Raw genomic sequence first — 23,386 nt, forward strand, 5'->3', positions numbered from 1 at the left:
CCCCCTACACCCTCGAGGTAGCTCTACAAAAAATTAAAAGTCACACAAATTGGAAATCAATGGGAGCAGCTGATTCCTCAGAAAGTTGTGTCTGGTTAAGGGACAGTCGTACGTTACTATTGAAAAAGGGGCCTAACTACGGCTGCAGTATTGGCTCACCATACTAGAAACGTTGACGAAGATTCTAGCCGTTATAAGCATTGTTTATAATGTATCAACTGGGATACGATGAAAGGTACTGTTAAGTAAACAGTCACTACATAGGAAACTGTTAAATTGAACGCTAAAACTGTTGAATAGTATACAATGTTTGGGGGTGTGGTACAACTGTGCTATGTGCAATTTCTTACCTCTCCCAAAGAGAAATAATGCCGTGGAATCTGGGAATCAGGATACACATTCTCTAGATACCAAGAGAATGGTTTGCAGTGCAATTTATTTCTCAGAGTAAGTCGAGTAGATATGTCTCCAAAATCCACTTTTGTAACACCTGTGGAGACAAAGTGTTTTATTGAATAAACATGTGTCGTCTTACTTTTCCTGGATTTCTGAAACTGAAGCAGAAAGTGTTCAAAATTGTATTTCAAGACAAGAATTCACTTCCCAAGTGCCAACCCAGAAGTGCAAATGTGGCACTCATTTTCTAAAAAGAGAATATTTCTCAATGGTTCTCAGCCACTGACTAACTGCACAAGTGGTTACAGCTGATTACTATGACAGGATGGACAACATTCCAACACATGTAAGACCAATGGCACATAATATTTAACACCAGAGGCGTAACTGTCAATAGAGCAGCAGGTGCAATGGCACTGGGATTAAAGGATCTGAGGGGCACCACTGCACCAAACTGTGGCAGGTATTTACTAAGAAATTAGGGGTGGTGGCATGTTTTGTACAAACATTAGGGCAGAGAGCACGTCTGCTATATGCCACTGCTGAACAGTCTTTGAAAAATACACTATTTTTATTGTAACTGTCAATTTCCTTAGGAGAAAGAAAATTCTCACCATATCATTATTTTAGGTTCCTATCTTATAATCGCATAATTCTGCTCACCTGTCCTGGGTAACCTGTAATACTAATACTAAAAGGGACCTCTTTCAGCACATCTATTTTTTAGTGTCTTGGGGCCATATGTAGCAAAGGGATTTTAACCATTCTGTGTCCATGGGAAAATGTGTTCGTACATATGGCCCTTGGTTCGGAAAAATCTCTATTGAGGGACTCTTATTCTTCCTTAGTATTGGCCTCAGTCCACTTCGAAATAAGTGCTCTGTCATAGACCACATAAATATTTTCCTTTTCTTTTGTCGTTCTTTCACTCTTGCATTTTCTACCCTTTAGCCTCTCTCCAGCTGACATCAGCCAAATGCATACCTAAGAAGGCTCCAAGAATCAAAGCAAAACCGCAGACGTTTAGAGAAAAAATGTACAGCCAATTCAGCAAAGACCTCGACTCATTCAGACTTGCAACTGCCGCCCACTGATGAAAAATCAAACACGCAAGGTAGGACGCACTCCGGGAGAGCATCAACTCATCCGCACACAACTCAAAGGAACTCTTCTAAGTCATCAACAAGTTCACAGATACCCCCTCTGAAGCCACCAGCATCCCCCCATTACAGGACCTCTCCGACAAACTTGCCTCCTTTTTCCGCCACAAGATCCAGGACATCTACAACAGCTTCCTGTCACCTGGCACCAAAACTGCGCCCGACTTACCCCCCAGAACCCACCCAGACCATCCACAACTGGTCCACGCTCACCACAGAGGACACAGTCAACATCATGAATAGCACCCATTCTGGAGCCCCGTCGGACCCCTGCTCGAACCACATATACATCAGAGCCAGCGCATCCATCGCCCCCAGCTTCGTAACACAATCAACTGCTCCATCAGCACGGGCACCTTCCCCGAGGACTGGAAACACACCAAAATATGCCCTCTCTTGAAGAAACCTTCGGCCGATCCATCAGAACTAAAGAATGTTCAGCCCATCTCGTTGCTACCGTACCCCCACCAAAGTACTAAAGAAAGCAATCAACGCACAACCACGGAATTTCATTGAGGCCAACAACTCCCAGTCCGGCTTCTGCAGCAATCACAGCATGGAGACAGCACTCCTGGCAGACACAGATGGCATCAGATTACTCCTAGACCGCGGCCTCACCGCAGCAGTCATACTCCTCCACCTTTCAGCAGCTTTTGACACCGTCTCCCACAGCACTCTGTGCACCAGACTCCACGACATAGGAATCAGCGGAAGAGCCCTGAAATGGATCCACTCCTTCCTCTCTGGGAGGATGCAGAGGGTCAGACTCCCGCCCTATACCTCCAGACCCAGAGGAGTCAACTACAGAGTTCCCCAAGGATCCTCACTGAGTCCCACACTGTTCAACGTATACATGGCCCCTCTTGCTGCCATCGTCAGAATCCACGGTATGAACATTGTGTCATATGCCGATGACACACAACTCATCATTTCCCTTACCGAAGACCCGGACACGGCCAAAAGGAACTTTCACGCAGGAGTGGAAGCCATCGCCACCTGGATGAGAGAAAGCTGCCACAAGCTCAACTCTGACAAGACAGAGCTCATCATCTTCGGAAACGCCACCTCAGCTTGGGATGACTCCTGGTGGCCCACATCCCTCAGCACCCCGCTCCCTTCCCCCTGCACCGAGCAAGCATGCCCGCAACTTAGGAATCATCCTCGACTACTCCCTATCCATGACCCGCCAGGTAAACTGTTGCCTCCTCCTGCTGGCACACATTCCACAAACTCTGGAAGATCTTCAGATGGATCCCAGCAGACTGTCACAGGACAGTCACCCACGCCTTAGTCACGAGCAAGCTCTACTACGGCAACGCCCTCTATGCCGGCACCTCAACTAGGAACATCAAGAACTTTCAACTCATCCTGAATGCCACCGCCAGACTCATTCTGGACCTCCCTCGCCGAGAACACATCTCCCAACACTGAGGACCCTCCACTGGCAACCAGTCGAGAAGCGAATCACCTTCAAGCTTCTCACCCACAAGTACAAGGCCATACACAACGCAGGACCAGCTTACTTGAACCACTACGTCTCCTTCCACACTCCAGCCAGATCCCTCTGCTCCGCCCAGATGGCCCTGGCCACCGTCCCTCGCATCCGCAAAACCACTGACGGTGGACGATCTTACCTACACTGCAGCGATGAGCTGGAACAACCTCCCACTGTACCTCAGACAAAGCTCGTCGCTTACCATCTTCAGGAAAAACCTCAAGACGTGGCTCTTTGGATGAGACCCCTCCCCCCCACCTCACCCCCAACGCCTTGAGACCCTCATGGGTGAGTAGTCATGCTTTAAAAATACTGACTGAGACCTGTTTTACGTCTGGCAGCTGCTTGTTATGCCTGCTTCCCATCCAGCCTCACTAAAATTGACTCGTATCTGATCCCACGCTCGAGCCAGGTCAGGATTCTTCAGCCCTTTCTTAGCCTCCATATGTAGCAAAATACTCTCATATTCAGCCTGCTTCGGAGGGTCAGATTTCCATTTATCCTGCTAGGTTTCTTTATCAACATCCAATTCGTCGAGCTGTTCCGCCTCCCTATGTGTAGGTCGGCAAATCTATTTATGGCCTTTTTTCATTGGGGGGGGGGGGGGGGTGGAAAATGAGCCAGCAAGCAGGCCTCAGGTGAGCTGGCTTCATTTAGGGTTAGGGTGACCACTCATCAGTAACTGAGTAGGGGCACCCTCACAACATGTGGAAGAAACCTGCATTTGCGTTGCAGCATCAAGTGCAATTAGAAAATTCTACTAGCCATTATGTATTATCTATAAACAACATTGAATTTTATGCATTTAAACCAAGCATTCCTGGAAACTCAAGGATTAACATTTAATATCCTTCTCTAGTCTGTGTCCTCAATGGATTTACCAATATTGTTCACAAATGTATTATCTTTCAGGGTTTCAACAGACCATTTTGACTGGGGCGAGGAGCACTCGGTACAACACTGAAACAGCTCGTCACCTTTCCTACTATACTGGTCAAATGCCCTGCCACTATACGCAGCATTTACAGACTTCACTAACACCTTCAACAATATACCAGGAGCAGGGCTGTGGGACAAGTTGAACGGCTGGGGTATTCCACCTCGCCTACTTAAAGCATCTGAGTCTTTATATAGCGAGACCTGGGTAAAAATCAAACAGACAAATAAGGGGTCAACCTTTGAAAACGTGTACAGATAAATGCCTTAAACAAGGATGCACCCTTGCTCCTCTTGTTTAACCTCTTTATGGTGGAGCTGCAAAGCAACTTGATCAGTGTCAGAGCATATCTCCCCCCCACCCAGCTGACAGGAACATTTTAATATAGCAATACGCTGATATGGTTATTTTGGACACACTCAAGGAGGGTTGCAAAGCACTCTCAATGCCCTGGTCCAATACTGCACCATTGATTAAGATAGAATTAATTTGGAGAAAACAAAAACAATGATATTTGGCAGGAAACTCAAGAAAGGTGCATGGTTTGTGGAAGGAGCTAGAGAGTAGTGTAAAATCACTGAAGTACCTGGGAGTGCATCTGAATGAAAGGGTGGCAAGGTGCTCAAGAGGAGGCAGTAAAGACCTCCTCTATGCATTTATCACAGGCAATGGGGCAACTAAAAAGGAACCTGACTGGGCCTAGCCTACAACATCTGTTGACTGTGGTTGCTACAGAAGTGATGTCTACCCTATTACATGGTGCTATAATTGTTAAAGATTACCTATTCAAGCTAGACAAACTGCAAACCATGCAGTACATAAAACTGTTTGCTCTGCCAGAGTGCACCACCCAATCCCAAATCAGGCTGGAAGTGAACATCTTGAAGCAAACTGTGCTGGGGGCAAAACGGGTAGCATATATCTTAAAACTACAAACAGCCACACCTTAAAGCAGTTGCTATGGAAAAAAATCATGGGACCGAACTCTGAATGGGGGTGCATGCTTAAATATGGCAATCCAGGTTCTAGATTTAGAGAACATTGTCAGTTTTGGTTTCCAGATAAAAACCATTGCCAAACTTGTAAGACTGAACGCAAAGGCCTTCTCTCTGATCGAAGACCTAAAAGGCTTAAGGGGAAAAAAGCATGGCAGCTGGGCATACAACGAAACATGAGTTTCACCCTCCACACCCCATCCTGTCAATGAATATTCGCAAAGGGTTTCCACTGCCATTAACAAAGACAAGTGGGGAAAATGGCAGCCCTGTTGCATCTCTCTCAAAAGTGCGAGAAGCGGAGATAATGTGCCCGTTCTAATCCTCGTCGCAGGCCCCGTACGTTAGCGTACCCATCTAAAGGAAATGGCATCTAAGTCTATTCTACTCCACACAGTGAACAAATACCTCCAACTCCGTGCTTTCACCACTTTTTTCGGCATATATTTTAACACTACTGCCCTCAGTCGTAGGATCCAGGCCCGTCCAATACAAGGAGCAGCCATTTTATAGTCACTGAAGTGTTGCACCCTGGACTGAGCCTATAGTAGTCAGGTTAAACAATGTCTGTTTTTAACAAACAAAAAGTATGTTTTTGTTAATACTTTTTTATTAGATTACCTTAAAACAATAGTTCAGTTGAATCAATGTATATCAACAGACTCATAACCGAGGCAGGTAGGAAAGAATGCCCAACCTCTGACATTGGTGCCCATGATTATTGCGATAGGCCACCTCCCCGTGTAATCAATTCTCTTATGAAGTGCTTAAATAGTGGATAAATAAATCGATTCATAAAGAAATAATTAAAAAGTGCAGGGGCACAGAATATTTCATAGGATGGCGTTGTGACAGGCACTGCAGGCCGCACGTGTCCAGCAATGGCACTGACCACTGTCTTCAGTACGACCTGCCCAGCTCACGGGTGTAGCTAAGCACGGTCTGCAAATCAAATTGCCTCTGGGAACTATTGCTAATAGAATTACAATTGGACAAATTACTTTAAACATCCAACTAATAAACTCTTGTTCTGTTCCGGACGACACCAATTGCAGTTGTATCATCTACCCCCCACTCTAACTTCTTCACACCTTATCACCAGTGCTTTAAATGAAATATACAACTGCAAGCTCTCACTATTTAGAGTACCAGTTTGTTCTGAGAAGTGTTGGTACTCATCCCTTGTAATGTACTGCATCAGTGCTGAGAAGTGCGGGTATTCTCCCTTTCAACTGAAAAAAGTGTGGGCACTCAGTACTGGACAGTACCTACTCATTTAAAGCACTGCTGATCATTTAAGAGAAGCCAAACATTATCGTGTTTCAATGGTGTTGGCCCATCGTGAAGAGCTTATGGCAACCCAAATAACAGAAAAAAGACCCCACTTTTCAACTGCCACTTAAACATTTCCCTCATTAAGTATCCACTGTTGTGGGATTTTATATATCGCTAAAATTGATGACTTCACTAAATGCTCAATATTTGCAGCTCTCATTTAATTTCAGTTCAAAATTATAAAGACCATTAACAAAGGAAGGTATCACACAGATTTCATAGTTGGTGGTAGCAGGATGACAATTATGTCACTATATAACATCCTTGTAATAATTGATAAACACTTCCTCTACCAACTAAAAGGAGAGCATTTATAAACTACTAAAGGTGGTAGTGTAAAATTGAAAATAAATCTTTGTATCTGGGGCACAATATTTCCAAGTGCATGGTAATCTGTTCTCCAGTTACCCTTGTAAAAAAATTACTACAGTGTGGTTTATATCAATATTTTATTAAATAGAACAAAGTGATATCTGAGATCTAGTTCCAGTGTCACCAGAAACTATGCCATCAATAGTAATAGTAACCTAAGATGTTTACATCGGGAAACAGCTTTTACAACACTCTTTGCCATGCAACACCTTTAACGAAGTACCTTTACCACGCAGTACCTTTACCACGCATTGCATTTACACGCAAATCCCTTACCACAAAGGTAAGTATATTTAAGGTAAACATATATATCACCTACTGGGGGCCGCCAGTAGGTAGTTATAGTTAGGTCACAAAGAAGGACTGTTTTTTGGTTTGCTAATAACTTTGGCCCTATTTAACTAATCTTCTTGAAACTCAATTAAAATAAAAAATCTTCATCCACCTCAGCACCTCCCTGGAAAGTTTCGGGGTGATCTGTCAAGCGGGTCTGAGAAAAAAAGTGGGGTCCAAAAACTTAAAAACCCCATGCATTTTCAATAGACTTCTTTAAACATGGCTACAGCAAAAACTGCTCAACAGAATTACACTAAATTCAGCAGGAAGCTAGCTTTTGGTCCACAGATGGGGCTTTTTGTGATTTGGTGTACATTTGTTCAGTAGTTTTTAAGAAACAAAAGGTGAAAAATAATTGCATATTTGAACTGTTGGGCTCACAAGAGTCACTGAGACTCTTGCGAGAGCACCACTTTAAAAGACAGAGTGTAATGATTGGTCCAAGGAGCTTTATTTTCGTTTGGGTCATCTCTCCCCCACAGGAGTATCACACCACCAAGAGCGAGAGTTCGGACTGGCTGCCAGCAACATAAGAAAAATGTTGCTGGCAGCCATTACAGGACTGAGACTTACTCCCCCCACCCCCGACTTGAAGTTTAAAAAAAAAAAAGCAAAAACAGATATATGGATCAGGGTAGGGGTAGGCCCCAGAGGGGCCTCCCCTTTCCCAAGCCATTAGAGGCCCTGGGAAGCCCACCCCCGGGGACAATATTTTTTATGGGGAGCGGAGCCGTGCACCCCACTCCCGAGCCTCTGGGGAGCTCACCCCTGGGGCCGAAAACACATAATAGGAGGGGGGAAGGAATTGCCTTTCCCTTCAGACCGCGCTCTCAGATGCCAGGTGTGCATAGTAGGAACTGTTCCCAAGCCAATGGGCGTAAATAGGAGACTCTGATAAATACCCTGTCCAGTAAGACTCCTACAGTGTGTATATCAGAGTGTATTAAAAGATCACCTCCTCCTTCTTTTCATGATTCCATGAGAGTCTTGCAAAATTGTATCACTTTTACAAAAAAAGAACCAACATTCATTTCTTCACAGTACTTATGTCTCACACATCTCTCCATGGCAAGTGGCATAATATCCATTTCTCCTAGTAGAGTGCATTGACAGCTCACCTACCCCTTTTTACTATTCAAAATCCCACTTGAGTCCTGCAAGATTATAAATATTACTGAAAAACAGTATACATTTATTTTCTACACAGTTTTTATCCCTTAGGCGCCTCCTTTCTAAATCTAGGGCGAAGGTATGCCATTCTGCTGCACCCTTATATACCTTTTTTACTTCATTACCACACTTGCAATTTCTCAGTAAACAGAAATGGCGGCCATTTCTTTTCTAAAATTCCAACAGCCAGCCAATCAGAGCACTCGCAGAAGACCTCTCGCTCCCGCGAGTGTGGTAAGGGTCACAGGAAAAACAGGCCTCTTGACTAATTACAGGGCTTCACTTTTTAATTTGCGCTCTTTCTTGCAGCAGGAATGTTCTATAAATGTGTATATATATATATATATATATATATATATATATATATATATGGTAGGGGTGTTTTTAGGGTTTAGGTATGTGTAGAGGTATAGGATGGTAAAGGCGTTTTTAGGGTGATTGGATGGGTGGTGGTCAAAGGGTAGTACGGGTATTTTTAGGGTTGGTATAGGGTGGTAAGGGTCTTTTTAATGTTCAAGGGTGGGTAGGGCAGAACCCCCCAAAAAGGATTATGTTACTTACGTTGTAAGCATCTGTGCTTGGCATGTAGTGCTGTAGATTCACATGCCCTGCATACCCCTATATGCTGAGCATAGACTGTAAAGCAGTCCCCCTTTAGAAGTGGTACCTAACCTGTGGGTGTTGCAATGTTTTGAAAAAGGGTACACAGCACTGCCTGGCGCACACTGGCTTGCTGGAATGCTAAAACAGCCACACAGTAATGTTTGGTAAAGGTTTGTGATGTGGACCATGACTTACATGTCAGCTATGGGGATATTTCCTAAAAAAGCTATAGTTGCTCCCTTTTTGCGAGAGGAGTGTGCTCTGGGAGGAACTGGTAATAGTCTTTTGGCTTTAAGATAGCAAGTTTAAATACATGTCACTAACCATCTGGCTATACTTGATTTGGATATAGGGCTGCCTTTGGTGGAGAAAAGGCAACAAAGTTGTTTAGACTGTCTTAAAGTTTTACTTCTATCAATGTAGAACATGAGTGCTCTATTTGCATGTACCTGTATGAAGAACTCTTTCTGCAACAGAATCTGGTTGAGGGAAAATTCGGCCAAGGCCAAAGAGGCAGATAAGGTGTTGATCTAGATGCCTTCACACCCCTGAAAAATGCTTTCATAGACTCCCAACCCCCTCCTCTGGTCTTCACAGACCTCAAGGATCGGTTCCCCTTCACCTCCCCTGACAATGGGGCAGAGAGGGATGATTGTCCCAACACTTCAGACAGGAATAAGGACCCTGGCAGGTCATGGCATCTGTCCTCTAAGGCCTATCCTCCCAATGACAATGCCCAGAGGGATAATCCCCCTCCATCGATTGCCTTCGATATGATGGATCCCGATGAGCTATTGCATCCTCGCTCCTCCGAATGGTGCCCAGGTCCTAAGGTGGATTCCTATATGGCCAGCCGCCTTTGTAAACCATTGGATAAGGAGGTAAGGAGTTGTCTACAAGTAGAATGTCCCCATCCCTCCTTGATCTTAACCAGGAAACAGATTCCAAGATGGCTACCTTTCTGGCAAAGTACGTTTGTGATCCCAAAAAAGGGATAGACCGCTCATCGTGTTCCTATTAGGACACACTCCTGGATGTTGTATGGCCCTTAGCAAAAATTCTAGATATGGTTGAGGACGCTAGGGCCTCTGGCTCCCTTTACTTCCCCAAATACCTTATCTAACTGGGCCCAGCGGGTGCTAATATTCCTGGGAAACGCCAACTGTTCTCTTTCCACAGATCAGAGGAAATTACTACTGATCAGAAATGATCCTAACCTGGGAGAGCTGTCAACTTAAGAGGCAGGGCCAGTAGCCCAAGGTAATCTATTTGGAGACCCATTTGTCAAGGAATTGGGGAAATTTGTGAATATCTTTACCTCCATCGACGAGGCCCAATCCTCAAAAGAGTGTTTACTCCCCATGCTTTTCCAAAGCTGGTCATGGTAGGAGGTTCCCGACCTACTGTGCTTTTCAACAAGCCTCCAACCAGGGGAGTGACTCCTGCCGAGGCCAATGGCAAGATCCTGCCAGATGCGGGAACTTCTACCCCACCGGAAGTTACCCCGTCGCCGTGGGTCATGAGAAGGTTTCAGAGGCTCCGGTATCTCCAGTGCTCCCCAAGGTAAGAGTGCAACACTCAGATGGGTTAAATATTGGGGGCAGAGTTGCACAATTTTCGAGCACCTGGGAGAATCTCTTGTCAGACGTATGGGTCCTTCAGACAGTCTGTGGCTTCCAGATATAAGTCTATGGCACCCCACATCAGCCTCCGAGACCCTCTCCACTGACATTCTTTCTGGACCAGACCCTTCTGGTAGATCAGGAGGTGGTGCAACTACTGGACTAGGGCACGAACGTCCAGACTAAACTACACCCGTCGAGGTTCCTCAGCAATCTCTTAGTAGAAAAGAGAGACAGGGGTCAACGTCCGATTATCAATTTCAAGGAGTCCAACAAGTGGCTGGCGTAACGCCATTTAAAGATGGAGGGTATTCACCTACTCAGATCTGTTGCAAGTGAACAACTGGATAGTTCGCCTGGATCTCTCATACACCTACCTCACAATTCCCATTTGTGTCTCTCTCAGGCGATTCCTCCAATTTCAATGGAGGTCTCTGATATTCGAGTTCATAATCCTTCCTTTTGAGCTATCTTCTGTTCTTTGGTGTTTCACCAAACTGCTAAAAACGGTAGTAGGGCATTTGAGAGCACAGGGGGATGCCTGATCGTCTATATGGACGATATTCTGCTTATGCACCAATGTCTTCTGACGTTGACTCATCAGTTACAGGGGATGGTCCATCTCCTGGGATCATTGGTGTTTGTGGTGGATGAAAATAAGGCAGCTTTATGCCCTTCGCAGTCACTGCTGTTGCTGGGGTTTTGGGTGGACTCAGTGAAGGCCATGCCAGTCTTCCTGCGAGCAAACTGAGATATAGCATGAATTAAGCAGAATGTCCGCCAAGAACCAGACATCACTGCACCATCTGGCATGTATAGTAGGTTTCCTCTCATTGGTCGATACAAGCAATTATCCTTGGTCCCTTTCATTACCAGGGATTGCAATGCCTCAAGTCTTCCCATCTTTAGCACGGCCTTACCTAGTCTCAATTTGTGCCCCCCTCAGAGGAAGCGAGGAACAAACTTATGGTGAATTGTTCATTTGGAAGCCTGGAAGGTCTGGCAAACTTCGGTTCCCAACCAGATCTAGTAATAAAATCCAATGCCAGCAAGTCGTGCTGGGGAAAACCTGTGGAGAGTTGTATGCAGGAGGAACATTGTCTTCCAAAGAGGATGCCTTGCATATAAATTGCCTGGAATTAATAGCAGGTTCTTTCACCGTCAAATGTTGCATGAGAGGTGAGGTACAATGCTGTGTCCTCCTCAAGATGGACAACATAGTGGCAGTCCGCTATGTAAATCATCAAGGAGGCATGCGGTCCAAAATGTTGACGGGTTTAGCCCAAACATTCTGGGAGTACTGTCTAGCACATCAGATCTCAGTATTAGCAGAACACCTGCCCGGGAAGTCCAATCTAGGTGCGAACTGGTACTCCCGCAGGACTCCCAGCTGGACAGATGTTGCAGCTGGTGCCCGGATCCCAATGCGGCGTTCACGGATGCCTTTCTCCTAGATTTGAGCAAGGAGAAGGGATGCGCCTTCCCTCGATTTGCGATACAGATTTCTCTCTCCAATCAAGTCTGCAGGAAGGTTCGGATTTGTTAGTCATCATCCCAATCTGGAGGTCTCAAGTTTGGTTTCCAGCTATGATGGAACTTTCTTGGGATTTTCCAATGCCTCTGCCCCTGTTTCTGGATCTTCTCAGTTATCCACAAGGCCGTCAGCACCATCTAGTGCTGGCTGGTTTCCTTCGTCTGATAGCTTGGTGGATTACAGGGAACATTATAAAGTGCCAGGAATTTCAGAAGAAGCTGCTACCTTGCTTGGGTGGATAACACAAAAGATATTGAGCTGCACGTTCTTGATGGCTGGGTTGGTGTCTACAATGACAACTGGATCCCTTGGGGACCAACACTGTCCATGTAATACATTTTTAGCTGCTGTGGGCTCAGAAGGATGGATTACAGGTCCAAAAAAAACCTTTAGTTTGGCTATTTACGTGGGTTATCTCCCAATAGATGGTCGTCCGGTTGGGGAACATCCTTTAGTTTGCAAACTTCGGAGGTGTATTCGCCTATTAGTTCCTCCCAAACCCAGGTATTCCACTCAGTGGGATGTCCATAAGATTCTTTGTTTATTGAAATCATGGCCTTCTAATAAATATTTATAGAGGAAGCAGATGCCCACAAAATTGTCTACCTTGTTATGTCTCATTTCGTGTTGCAGAGTTTCGGATGTACGAGCTCTGGATATAAAAGGTAGAGTTTTTACCCCAGAGGGGGTCACTTTCCATATCTCAGGTAGAACAAAAAGTGGTTGAAGAATTGTTTCCTATCCAATGTTTTCAGACGCTCCAAAATTGTGTATAGTGAGGGCAATTAAAACATATGAATCAATGACAGAAGAGATTCAACTCCAGGGAAGTGACAATTTTTAATTGTTCTGACTAAACCTCACAAAGTAGTTTCTTTCCCTACTGTTGTCAGATGGGTCATGCAAGAAGCAGGGATTGATGTTCCTACTTCCAGAGCGCACTGTTAGGGGTGCTATGGCTTTTGAAGCTTTTTGTCTAGGGGCTAGAAACCAATTTAAAATCTGGCAATTTTAGTGGTGGAAGCGAGGATTAGCCCACCCCCTTCTTTATTTATACCCCCTCAGTGAAATTACATTATAAAATGTGGATGAGGTGCATCCTAAAGTTGCATGCTACAGGTGAAATACTGTTGAAATCAAAGTTTTCGATTTGTTATTACTGGGAAGTGATGAGCAGATCTTATAAATTGGCTGATGGATTATTATTATTAACTTGATTTTAGGTACAGATTCCAATAAACAGGAGTGAGCTGAAAGTGACTGCTGTATCACAGAAGAAAGAGGAAGGAAGAGTTTCCTCGTTGGCAGTTAAAAGAGAATGCTGTATGCCTATTGGACGGACGTTTTGTTTTCTTACAAAGACTCATGGAAGTAGTAGTTTGCTACTTGGTTATAGTTTATTAATGGCTGCTGGACCAATAAAACAGAGAAAGTAAAGCCTAATCCTCGCCTTCGTATCCTTAGTAGAATTTAAACTTTGTAACGATTGCTAGGAAATATTTCATTATCTTATCTTTTAACAAAAATTTAAGGCCATATTCAGTGGGGATTTAGCATACTCCAGAATAAGGTTGCTGTGACGTTTCTTCTCTGTTTCTGTCTAAGTCAAGACTTGTTTTGCCTCTCCGGTTTGTGCCCCAACTAAAGTTTTTCACCATAGTTTTGCAGCAAATCCCCAATAACATCCAAATTCCCACATTAAACCAACTGCACCATTTCTTACCGGGAGAGATGATATAAAAGAAATTCTTGAATTCATCCATCCAGACCTCAGCAAGCCGTCTGTTGTTTTTGTTTATGATCTGGCCTGTGCCTCCTGGGAAAGTATATGGTGTAGCTTTGCGGAACACATGTCCCACGTGCGAGCATGTGACAATTTCTAACGTGCCCCCGCACTGCCAAATCTGGAAAATTAAAAGTTAACAGTAGTTACCGATTTTCACTTCAAAGATGTATCAAACTATGATTTTCAATCGAAATGACAGATTAGGCTCTTGGTATACTACAGATTAAGTCTTTGTAGGTTGTATGAATCTACTCATTAGCATAAACATGCAGTTTTACTTAAACACATTTTATATTTCAATGACAAAAACTAATTTTGCAGCTAATGCAGTTTTACTTTGGAATTTGTGCGCAGTGATAATGGAATAGATTTCCGTTCAGAATCAATGCATAATAAAGACGGTCCGCTGATCTCATTGGGGCTGGCCACCTACCCCTAGCATCAGATTTCATTATTCAAATTAAAGCATGCAGTTTTTTTTTGTTTTTCTAAAAACCATCATGCAATATTACTTCTTTTGCCTTTTTTCGTATTTGGTGGCATATCAAGTCCCAAACTTAACAGCAATATTAACTCTGGTCTCCATACATTAATTGACCAAAAAGATCTTGAAAAGATGTGGCATCCGAATTTATCAGGATTCCTACAAGCTGGATTTTCGGGCTTGGGGCAATTCTGTGCCCCAAAACAAGCGTGAGTTTAGTCACACTGGTATTTAAATAAACTATCATCAAGGAGGAAAAATTGAGTATTGTAGGGAAATGCCTCCTTGGCATGGTTACCCCCTAACGTTTTGCTGTTGCTGATGCTAAGTTATGATTTGAAAGTGTGCTGGGACCCTGCTAACCAGGCCCCAGCACCAGTGTTCTTTCCCTAAACTGTACCTTTGTCTCAACAATTGGCACAACCCTGGCACTCTGGTAAGTCCCTTGTAACTGGTACCCCTGGTACCAAGGGCTCTGATACCAGGGAAGGTCCCTAAGGGCTGCATCATGTCTTATGCCACCCTAGGGAATCCTCACTCAGCACATGCACACTGCCTCACAGCTTGTGTGTGTGCTGCTCGGGAGAAAATGACTAAGTCGACATGGCACTCCCCTCAGAGTGCCATGCCAACCTCACACTGCTTGAGGCATAGGTAAGTCAACCCTCTAGCAGGCCTTACAGCCCTAAGGCAGGGTGCACTATACCACAAGTGAGGGCATAAGTGCATGAGCACTATGCCCCTACAGTGTCTAAGCAAAACCTTAGACATTGTAAGTACAGGGTAGCCATAAGAGTATATGGTCTGGGAGTTTGTCAAACATGAACTCCACAGTACCATAATGACTACACTGAAAACTGGGAAGTTTGGTATCAAACTTCTCAGCACAATAAATGCACACTGATGCCAGTGTGCAATTTATTGTAACATACACCCAGAGAACATCTTAGAGATGCCTCTTGAATACCTACCCGACTTCTAGTGTAGACTGACCAGTTTCTGCCAGCCTGCCACACACCAGACCTGTTGCTGGCCACTTGGGGAGAGTGACTTTGTCATTCTGTGGCCAGGAACAAAGCCTGTACTGGGTGGAGGTGCTTCTCACCGCACCCTGCAAGAACTGTAACACCTGGCGGTGAGCCTCAAAGGCTCACCCCTTTTGTTACAGCACCCCAGGGCATCCCAGCTAGTGGAGATGCCCGCCACTCCGGCCACTGCCCCCACTATTGGCGGCAAGGCTGGAGGAGATAATGAGAAAAACAAGGAGGAGTCACCCACCAGTCAGGACAGCCCTTAAGGTGTCCTGAGCTGAGGTGACCCCCTGCCTTGAGAAATCCTCCATCTTGAGTTTGGAGGATTCCCCCATTAGGATTAGGGATGTGCCCCCTTCCCCACAGGGAGGAGGCACAAAGAGGGTGTAGCCACCCTCAAGGACAGTAGCCATTGGCTACTGCCAGCCCAGACCTAAACACATCCCTAAATTCAGTATTTTGGGGCTCCCCAGATCCCATGAAATCAGATTCCTGCAACCTGAAGAAAGAAGGACGACCGCTGACCTACAAGCCTGCAGGGGAGGAAGATGACAACTGATTTGGCCCCAGCCCTACCGGCCTGTCTCCAACTTCGAAAACCTGCTCCAGCGACTCATCCGACAGGGACCAGCGACCTCTGAAGCCTCAGAGGACTGCCCTGGACTACAGGACCAAGAAACTCCAGTGAACAGCGGCCCTGTTCAAAACCAGCTACTTCTGTGCAACAAAGAAGCAACTTCCAAGGACTTCACATTTCCTGCCGGAAGCGTGAGACTCTACACTCTGCACCAGACGCCCTCAGCTCGACCTGCAGAAAACCAACACCTCAGGGAGGACTACCCGGCGACTGCGAGCCCGTTAGTAACCAGAGACAACCCTCCAGAGCCCCCACAGCAACGCCTGCAGAGAGAATCCAGAGGCTCCCCCTGACCGCGACTGCCTGTAACAACGGACCCGATGCCTGGAACCAACACTGCACTTGCAGCCCCCAGGACCTGAAGGAACCGAACTTCGATGCAGGAGTGACCCCCAGGCGACCCTCTGCCTTGCCCAGGTGGTGGCTGTCCCGAGAAGCCCCTCCTGTACCTGCCTGCACCGCTAGAGTGACCCCCGGGTCCCTCCATTAAAACCTATACAAAACCAGACGCCTGCCTTGCACACTGCACCCGTCCGCCCCTGTGCCGCTGAGGGTGTGTTTTGTGTGCCTACTTGTGTCCCCCCAGTGCTCTACAAACCCCCACCCCCACCTGGCCTGCCCCCGAGGACAGAGGTAAGGTTGCCTTGAACCCTCAACGGTGGGCTGCCTATGCCCCAGGACTGAGACTTGTAAGTGTCTTACTTACCTCCTAATCTAACCTTTACTTACCTCCCCGAGGAACTGTTGATTATTGCACTGTGTCCACTTTGAAAATAGCTTATTGCCATTTTTACAAATACTGTACATGATATTGTTGTCATTCAAAGTTCCTAAAGTATCTAAGTGAAGTACCTTACATTTAAAGTAGTAACTGTAAATCTTGAACCTGTGGTTCTTAAAATAAACTAAGAAATGAAAATGTCACTTACCCAGTGTACATCTGTTCGTGGCATCAGTCGCAGTAGATTCGCATGTTCTGCAATAGCTCGCCATCTGGTGTTGGGCCGGAGTGTTACAAGTTGTTTTTCTTCGAAGAAGTCTTTCGAGTCACGGGACCGAGTGACTCCTCCTTTTGTCTCCATTGCGCATGGGCGTCGACTCCATCTTTGATTGTTTTTCCCCGCAGAGGGTGAGGTAGGAGTTGAATTGTAGTAATAGTGCCCATGCAATGGAGTGACTAAGTATGCACCTATTTAAGGTTGAGATGATACATATATAAATAATTGAAGGTAACTTCCAAACTGCTACAGGCTCCCGGGGAGGCGGGTGGGCACATGCGAATCTACTGCGACTGATGCCACGAACAGATGTACACTGGGTAAGTGACATTTTCAGTTCGATGGCATCTGTCGCTGTAGATACGCATGTTCTGCATAGACTAGTAAGCAGTTATTTCCCCAAAAGCGGTGGATCAGCCTGTAGGAGTGGAAGTAGTCTGAAATAATGTCCTTAATACGGCTTGACCTACTGTGGCTTGTTGTGCGGATAACACGTCTACACAGTAGTGCTTGGTGAATGTGTGAGGCGTAGACCATGTGGCTGCCTTACATATTTCTTGCATTGGGATGTTTCCTAGAAAGGCCATGGTAGCACCTTTCTTTCTGGTTGAGTGTGCCCTTGGTGTAATGGGCAGCTGTCGTTTAGCTTTAAGGTAGCAGATTTGGATGCATTTAACTATCCATCTGGCTATACCTTGTTTTGAAATTGGGTTTCCTGCATGAGGTTTTTGAAATGCAATAAAGAGTTGTTTAGTCTTTCTGATGTTTTTTGTTCTGTCAATGTAATACATCAATGCTCTTTTGACATCTAATGTATGTAGTGCCCTTTCAGCTACGGTATCTGGCTGTGGAAAGAACACTGGAAGTTCCACTGTTTGATTTAGATGGAACGGTGAAATAACCTTTGGCAAAAATTTAGGATTGGTCCTTAGGACGACTTTATTTTTGTGTAGTTGTATAAAAGGTTCCTGTATAGTAAACGCCTGAATCTCGCTTACTCTTCTCAGGGAAGTAATGGCGATGAGAAATGCCACCTTCCAGGTTAGGAACTGTATGTCGCAGGAGTGCATGGGTTCAAAAGGTGGACCCATAAGTCTAGTTAGGACAACATTTAGGTTCCATGAAGGAACAGGTAGTGTTCTTGGCGGTATAATTCTCCTAAGGCCCTCCATGAATGCTTTAATGACTGGTATTTTATATAGGGAAGTTGAATAGGTAGTCTGCAGGTATGCAGATATTGCTGCAAGGTGAATCTTAATGGAAGAGAAAGCTAGGTTAGATTTTTGTAAGTGAAGCAAGTAACCCACTACATGTTCTGGAGTTGTGTGTAATGGTTGTATTTGATTAATATGGCAGTAGCAAACAAACCTCTTCCATTTACTTGCATAGCAGTGCCTGGTGGATGGCCTTCTTGCTTGTTTTATGACTTCCATACATTCTTGGGTAAGTTGTAAGTGCCCGAATTCTAGGATTTCAGGAGCCAGATTGCTAGATTCAGCGATGCTGGATCTGGGTGTCTGATCTTTTGGTTGTGCTGTGTCAACAGATCTGGCCTGTTGGGCAATTTGATGCAGGGTACCACTGATAGGTCTAGCAGCGTTGTGTACCAGGGTTGCCTTGCCCAAGTTGGTGCTATCAATATGAGTTTGAGTTTGCTTTGACTGAGTTTGTTTACCAGGTAAGGAAGGAGAGGGAGAGGAGGAAAAGCGTAAGCAAATATCCCTGACCAGTTCATCCATAGGGCATTGCCTTGGGATTGTTTGTGTGGGTATCTGGATGCGAAGTTTTGGCATTTTGCGTTCTCCCTTGTCGCAAACAAGTCTATCTGAGGTGTTCCCCAGAGTTTGAAATAAGTGTTCAGAATTTGGGGGTGAATTTCCCATTCGTGGACCTGTTGGTGATCTCGAGAGAGATTGTCTGCGAGTTGATTTTGTATCCCTGGTATAAACTGTGCAATTAGGCGAATTTGGTTGTGAATTGCCCAATGCCAAATTTTTTGTGCTAGCAGGCTTAACTGCGTGGAGTGCGTCCCCCCCCTGCTTGTTTAGATAATACATTGTTGTCATGTTGTCTGTTTTGACGAGAATGTATTTGTGAACTATTATTGGTTGGAAAGCTTTTAGTGCTTGAAAAACTGCTAGAAGTTCTAGGTGATTGATATGCAGTTTTGTTTGATGTACGTTCCATTGTCCTTGTATGCTGTGTTGATCGAGGTGTGCTCCCCACCCTGTCATGGAAGCATCTGTTGTTATTACGTATTGTGGCACTGGGTCTTGGAAAGGCCGCCCCTTGTTTAAATTTATGTTGTTCCACCACAGAAGCGAGAGGTAAGTTTGGCGGTCTATTAACACCAGATCTAGAAGGTGACCCTGTGCTTGAGACCACTGTGATGCTAGGCATTGTTGTAAGGGCCTCATGTGCAGTCTTGCGTTTGGGACAATGGCTATGCATGATGACATCATGCCTAGGAGTTGTAATACCATCTTTGCCTGTATCTTTTGTGTTGGATACATGCGTTGTATGATGGTGTTGAAATTTTGAATTCTTTGTGGACTCGGAGTGGCTACTCCTTTTGATGTGTCTATTATGGCTCCCAGGTATTGTTGTACCTTGCGTGGCAGAATTTTGGATTTTGTGAAATTGACGGTGAACCCTAGTTTGAAGAGGGTTTGTATGATATGATTTGTGTGATTTGAGCACTCTATTAACGAATGGGCCTTGATTAGCCAGTCGTCTAGATATGGGAACACATGTATTTGCTGCCTTCTTATGTGTGCTGCGACTACCGCTAGACATTTGGTAAAGACTCTTGGTGCGGTTGTTAATCCGAAAGGCAGTACCTTGAATTGGTAATGTATTCCTTTGAATACAAACCTTAGGTATTTCCTGTGCGATGGGTGTATTGGTATATGGAAATAAGCATCCTTGAGGTCTAAAGTTGCCATGTAGTCGTGCAGTTTTAGCAATGGCAATACTTCTTGTAGTGTGACCATGTGGAAGTGGTCTGATTTGATGAAAGTGTTCACTACTCTGAGGTCTAGGATTGGTCTCAGTGTTTTGTCCTTCTTTGGTATCAGAAAGTACAGTGAGTAAACTCCTGTGTTTATTTGTGTGTTTGGCACTAATTCGATTGCATTCTTTTGCAATAGTGCCTGCACTTCTATCTCCAGGAGATTGGAATGGTGTGTTGTTAAATTTTGTGCTTTTGGTGGTATGTTTGGAGGGAATTGTAGAAATTCTATGCAATAACCATGTTGGATAATTGCTAGAACCCAAGTGTCTGTAGTGATTTCCTCCCATGCTTTGTAATAATGACCTATTCTTCCCCCCACTGGTGTTGTGTGGAGGGGGTGAGTGACCTGTGAGTCACTGTTTAGTAGTAGGGGCTTTGGGGCTTTGAAATCTTCCTCTATTTCTAGGGAATTGCCCTCCTCTATATTGTCCCCGAAAACCTCCTCTATACTGTCCCTGGTAACTGGACGGTGTGGCTTGTGAGGTGCTGGCTTGTGTGCTTTGACCTCGAAACCCCCCTTGAAAGGGCGTTTTACGGAATGTGCTGTAATTCCCTCTGCTTTGCGGGGAGTAGAGTGCGCCCATGGCTTTGGCAGTGTCCGTATCTTTTTTGAGTTTCTCAATCGCTGTGTCCACTTCTGGACCGAACAGTTCTTTTTCATTAAAAGGCATATTGAGAACTGCTTGTTGAATCTCTGGTTTAAATCCAGACGTTCGGAGCCATGCATGCCTTCTGATAGTTACAGATGTATTAATTGTCCGTGCAGCTGTATCTGCAGCGTCCATGGAGGAGCGGATCTGGTTGTTGGAAATGGTCTGTCCCTCCTCAACCACTTGTTTTGCCCTATTTTGTAAGTCCTTGGGCAGATGTTCAATGAGATGTTGCATCTCGTCCCAGTGGGCTCTGTCATAGCGCGCAAGTAGTGCCTGTGAGTTCGCGATGCGCCACTGGTTTGCAGCTTGTGCTGCGACTCTTACCAGCTGCATCGAGCTTGCGGCTTTCTTTATCTGGGGGTGGTGCATCTCCAGATGTGTGAGAGTTAGCCCTTTTCCTAGCTGCTCCTACAACGACAGAGTCTGGTGGCAGCTGTGTAGTGATGAAAGCCGGGTCTGTAGGAGGCGCCTTATACTTTTTTTCCACCCTTGGTGTGATTGCCCTACTTTTGACCGGCTCCTTAAAGATGTCTTTTGCGTGCCGGAGCATACCAGGGAGCATAGGCAGGCTTTGGTAGGAGCTGTGGGTGGAGGAGAGGGTGTTGAATAAGAAATCATCCTCGACCTGTTCTGAGTGGAGGCTTACGTTGTGAAATTGTGCTGCTCTAGCCACCACTTGAGAATACGCGGTGCTGTCTTCTGGTGGAGATGGCTTTGTAGGGTATGCCTCCGGACTGTTATCTGACACTGGGGCGTCGTATAGGTCCCATGCGTCCTGATCTTGGTCACCCTGGCTCATGGTGTTGTGAGCTGGGGAGTGTGATGGAGTTTGTGCTGGTGAGACGTTAAGCACAGGCGGAGGAGAGGGTGGTGGGGTAACTCTTTTCACCACTTTTGGTTGTGGTGTCTGTTCCGTCTGGAACTCCAACCTTCTCTTTCTCCTAATGGGGGGAAGGGTGCTTATTTTTCCTGTCCCCTGCTGTATGAAGATACGCTTTTGCGTATGGTCCACATCAGTTGCTTGCAGCTCTTCCTCAAACCTATGCTTCTGCATTTGGGAGGTTAGCGAGTGCTCTTCTGTATAAGAGCCTGAAGCTGGGTCGCTTGCAGTTTGTTTCGGCATCGAAACTCTATCTGCGTGTTTTTTCGGCTCCGAGGTGACTCTTTTCTTTTTCGGGGCCGAAACCTCTCGGCGTCGATCTGTTTCGGTGCCGCTGTCTCGGCGTCGAGCCGTGTCGGCACCGGCATCTCGGTGTGGAGGCTTGTCTCGAGCACTTTCTCGGTCCCGAGAAGGCTGCGTGCCGGTGTCTCGACCGGAGTCGGACGATCTCGGCACTGTTTGGGCCTTTTTCGGTGCCGACGGGCGGTCACCGATTTTATGGGTCGAGCCATGGCCTGGTGGCAGTGGCGTCCCCTGGGCCTTGTAAATGTTCCTCTGAGTGGTTTTCGACGTCTTACTCACGGTTTGTGTATCGTCGAATCCTTCGGAGTCTGAGTCTTGGATCGAGAAGGTACCTTCCTCTTCCTGTTCCTCGAACTCCCGTTGGGCTGTCGGTGCGGACGCCATCTGAAGTCTTCTGGCTCGACGGTCTCGGAGTGTTTTTCGGGACCGGAACGCACGACAGGCCTCGCAGGTGTTTTCGCTGTGCTCAGGTGACAGGCACAGGTTGCAGACCAAGTGTTGGTCTGTGTAGGGGTATTTATTGTGGCATTTGGGGCAGAAACGGAACGGGGTCCGTTCCATCGGCGTTCTTCAGCACGCGGTCGGGCCGACCAGGCCCCGACGGAGGATCGAAAAACTACCCCGAAGGGCACCGGAGCTCTTCGATCTTCGATGCGGTGTGGAATCTAAGTACGCCGATCCCGAACGCAACAATACCGACGAAAATCTTCCGAAATTAGCTAATTTTCCGTTCCGAAACTCAGAGCGACAGGAACACGTCCGAACCCGATAGCGGAAAAAAAACAATCAAAGATGGAGTCGACGCCCATGCGCAATGGAGACAAAAGGAGGAGTCACTCGGTCCCGTGACTCGAAAGACTTCTTCGAAGAAAAACAACTTGTAACACTCCGGCCCAACACCAGATGGCGAGCTATTGCAGAACATGCGTATCTACAGCGACAGATGCCATCGAACATATATTTTTCAATATAAAAACCTATTGGCCTGGAGTAGGTCTTTGAGTGTGTGTTCCTCATTTATTGCCTGTCTGTGTACCACAAGTGCTTAATACTACCCTCTGATAAGCCTACTGCTCGAGCACACTACCACAAAATAGAGCATTAGAATTATCTACTTTTGCCACTATCTTACCTCTAAGGGGAACCCTTGGACTCCGTGCACACTATTTCTTGCTTTGAAATAGTATATACAGAGCCAACTTCCTACAAGTATGAACCAAAGTATTTTCTATATTTGGTATAGTCTTGCCCATCTGATGTAACGTTTCAAGTATAACGGGTATTTAAATCGTAGATGTGTCATTTTGACACTTTGGTCAATGAACAGGGGCTTTGAATTTGTCTTTTTATTCTTCTTCTAATGTGAGATATTAATCTGCTTTTTATGTTTTCATTCCAATAAGACAGTATGATGCCTCCTATTAAAATCATCAGCGATATACAGTTGAGATGTCAGCTAAATGGTAACTGATGAGAGTCCAAAGGAGTTCGGACAGGTTTTCAGAAGTTCTGTGAACAGGTGATGCAGGACTATGCCTTATTTAGAGCTCTTTATAAACATCACCATGAGGAACACTAAGTTTGTGTTTTAGTTCCCAAAAGTATTTGAGAGTAGTAGATGCATGCACATCTCCTAGCTCCATAAC

At 45.6% G+C, this 23,386-nt stretch overlaps 1 protein-coding gene across 2 annotated transcripts in view; it reads right to left on the reverse strand.

The window, feature by feature from the left end:
* Positions 1–23,386, reverse strand: part of GALNT1 (polypeptide N-acetylgalactosaminyltransferase 1) — a 684,180-nt gene that overhangs the window by 138,840 nt on the left and 521,954 nt on the right. For both annotated transcript variants that reach the window (XM_069219558.1, XM_069219557.1), the window contains exons 8-9: positions 13,679–13,859; positions 351–490 (exon numbers count right to left, since the gene is read on the reverse strand). In XM_069219558.1, the coding sequence (XP_069075659.1) occupies positions 351–490; positions 13,679–13,859 (321 nt within the window). The remainder of the gene's footprint in view (positions 1–350; positions 491–13,678; positions 13,860–23,386) is intronic.

Source organism: Pleurodeles waltl, chromosome 2_2 (assembly GCF_031143425.1).
Source record: "Pleurodeles waltl isolate 20211129_DDA chromosome 2_2, aPleWal1.hap1.20221129, whole genome shotgun sequence".
Lineage (NCBI taxonomy): Eukaryota > Metazoa > Chordata > Amphibia > Caudata > Salamandridae > Pleurodeles > Pleurodeles waltl.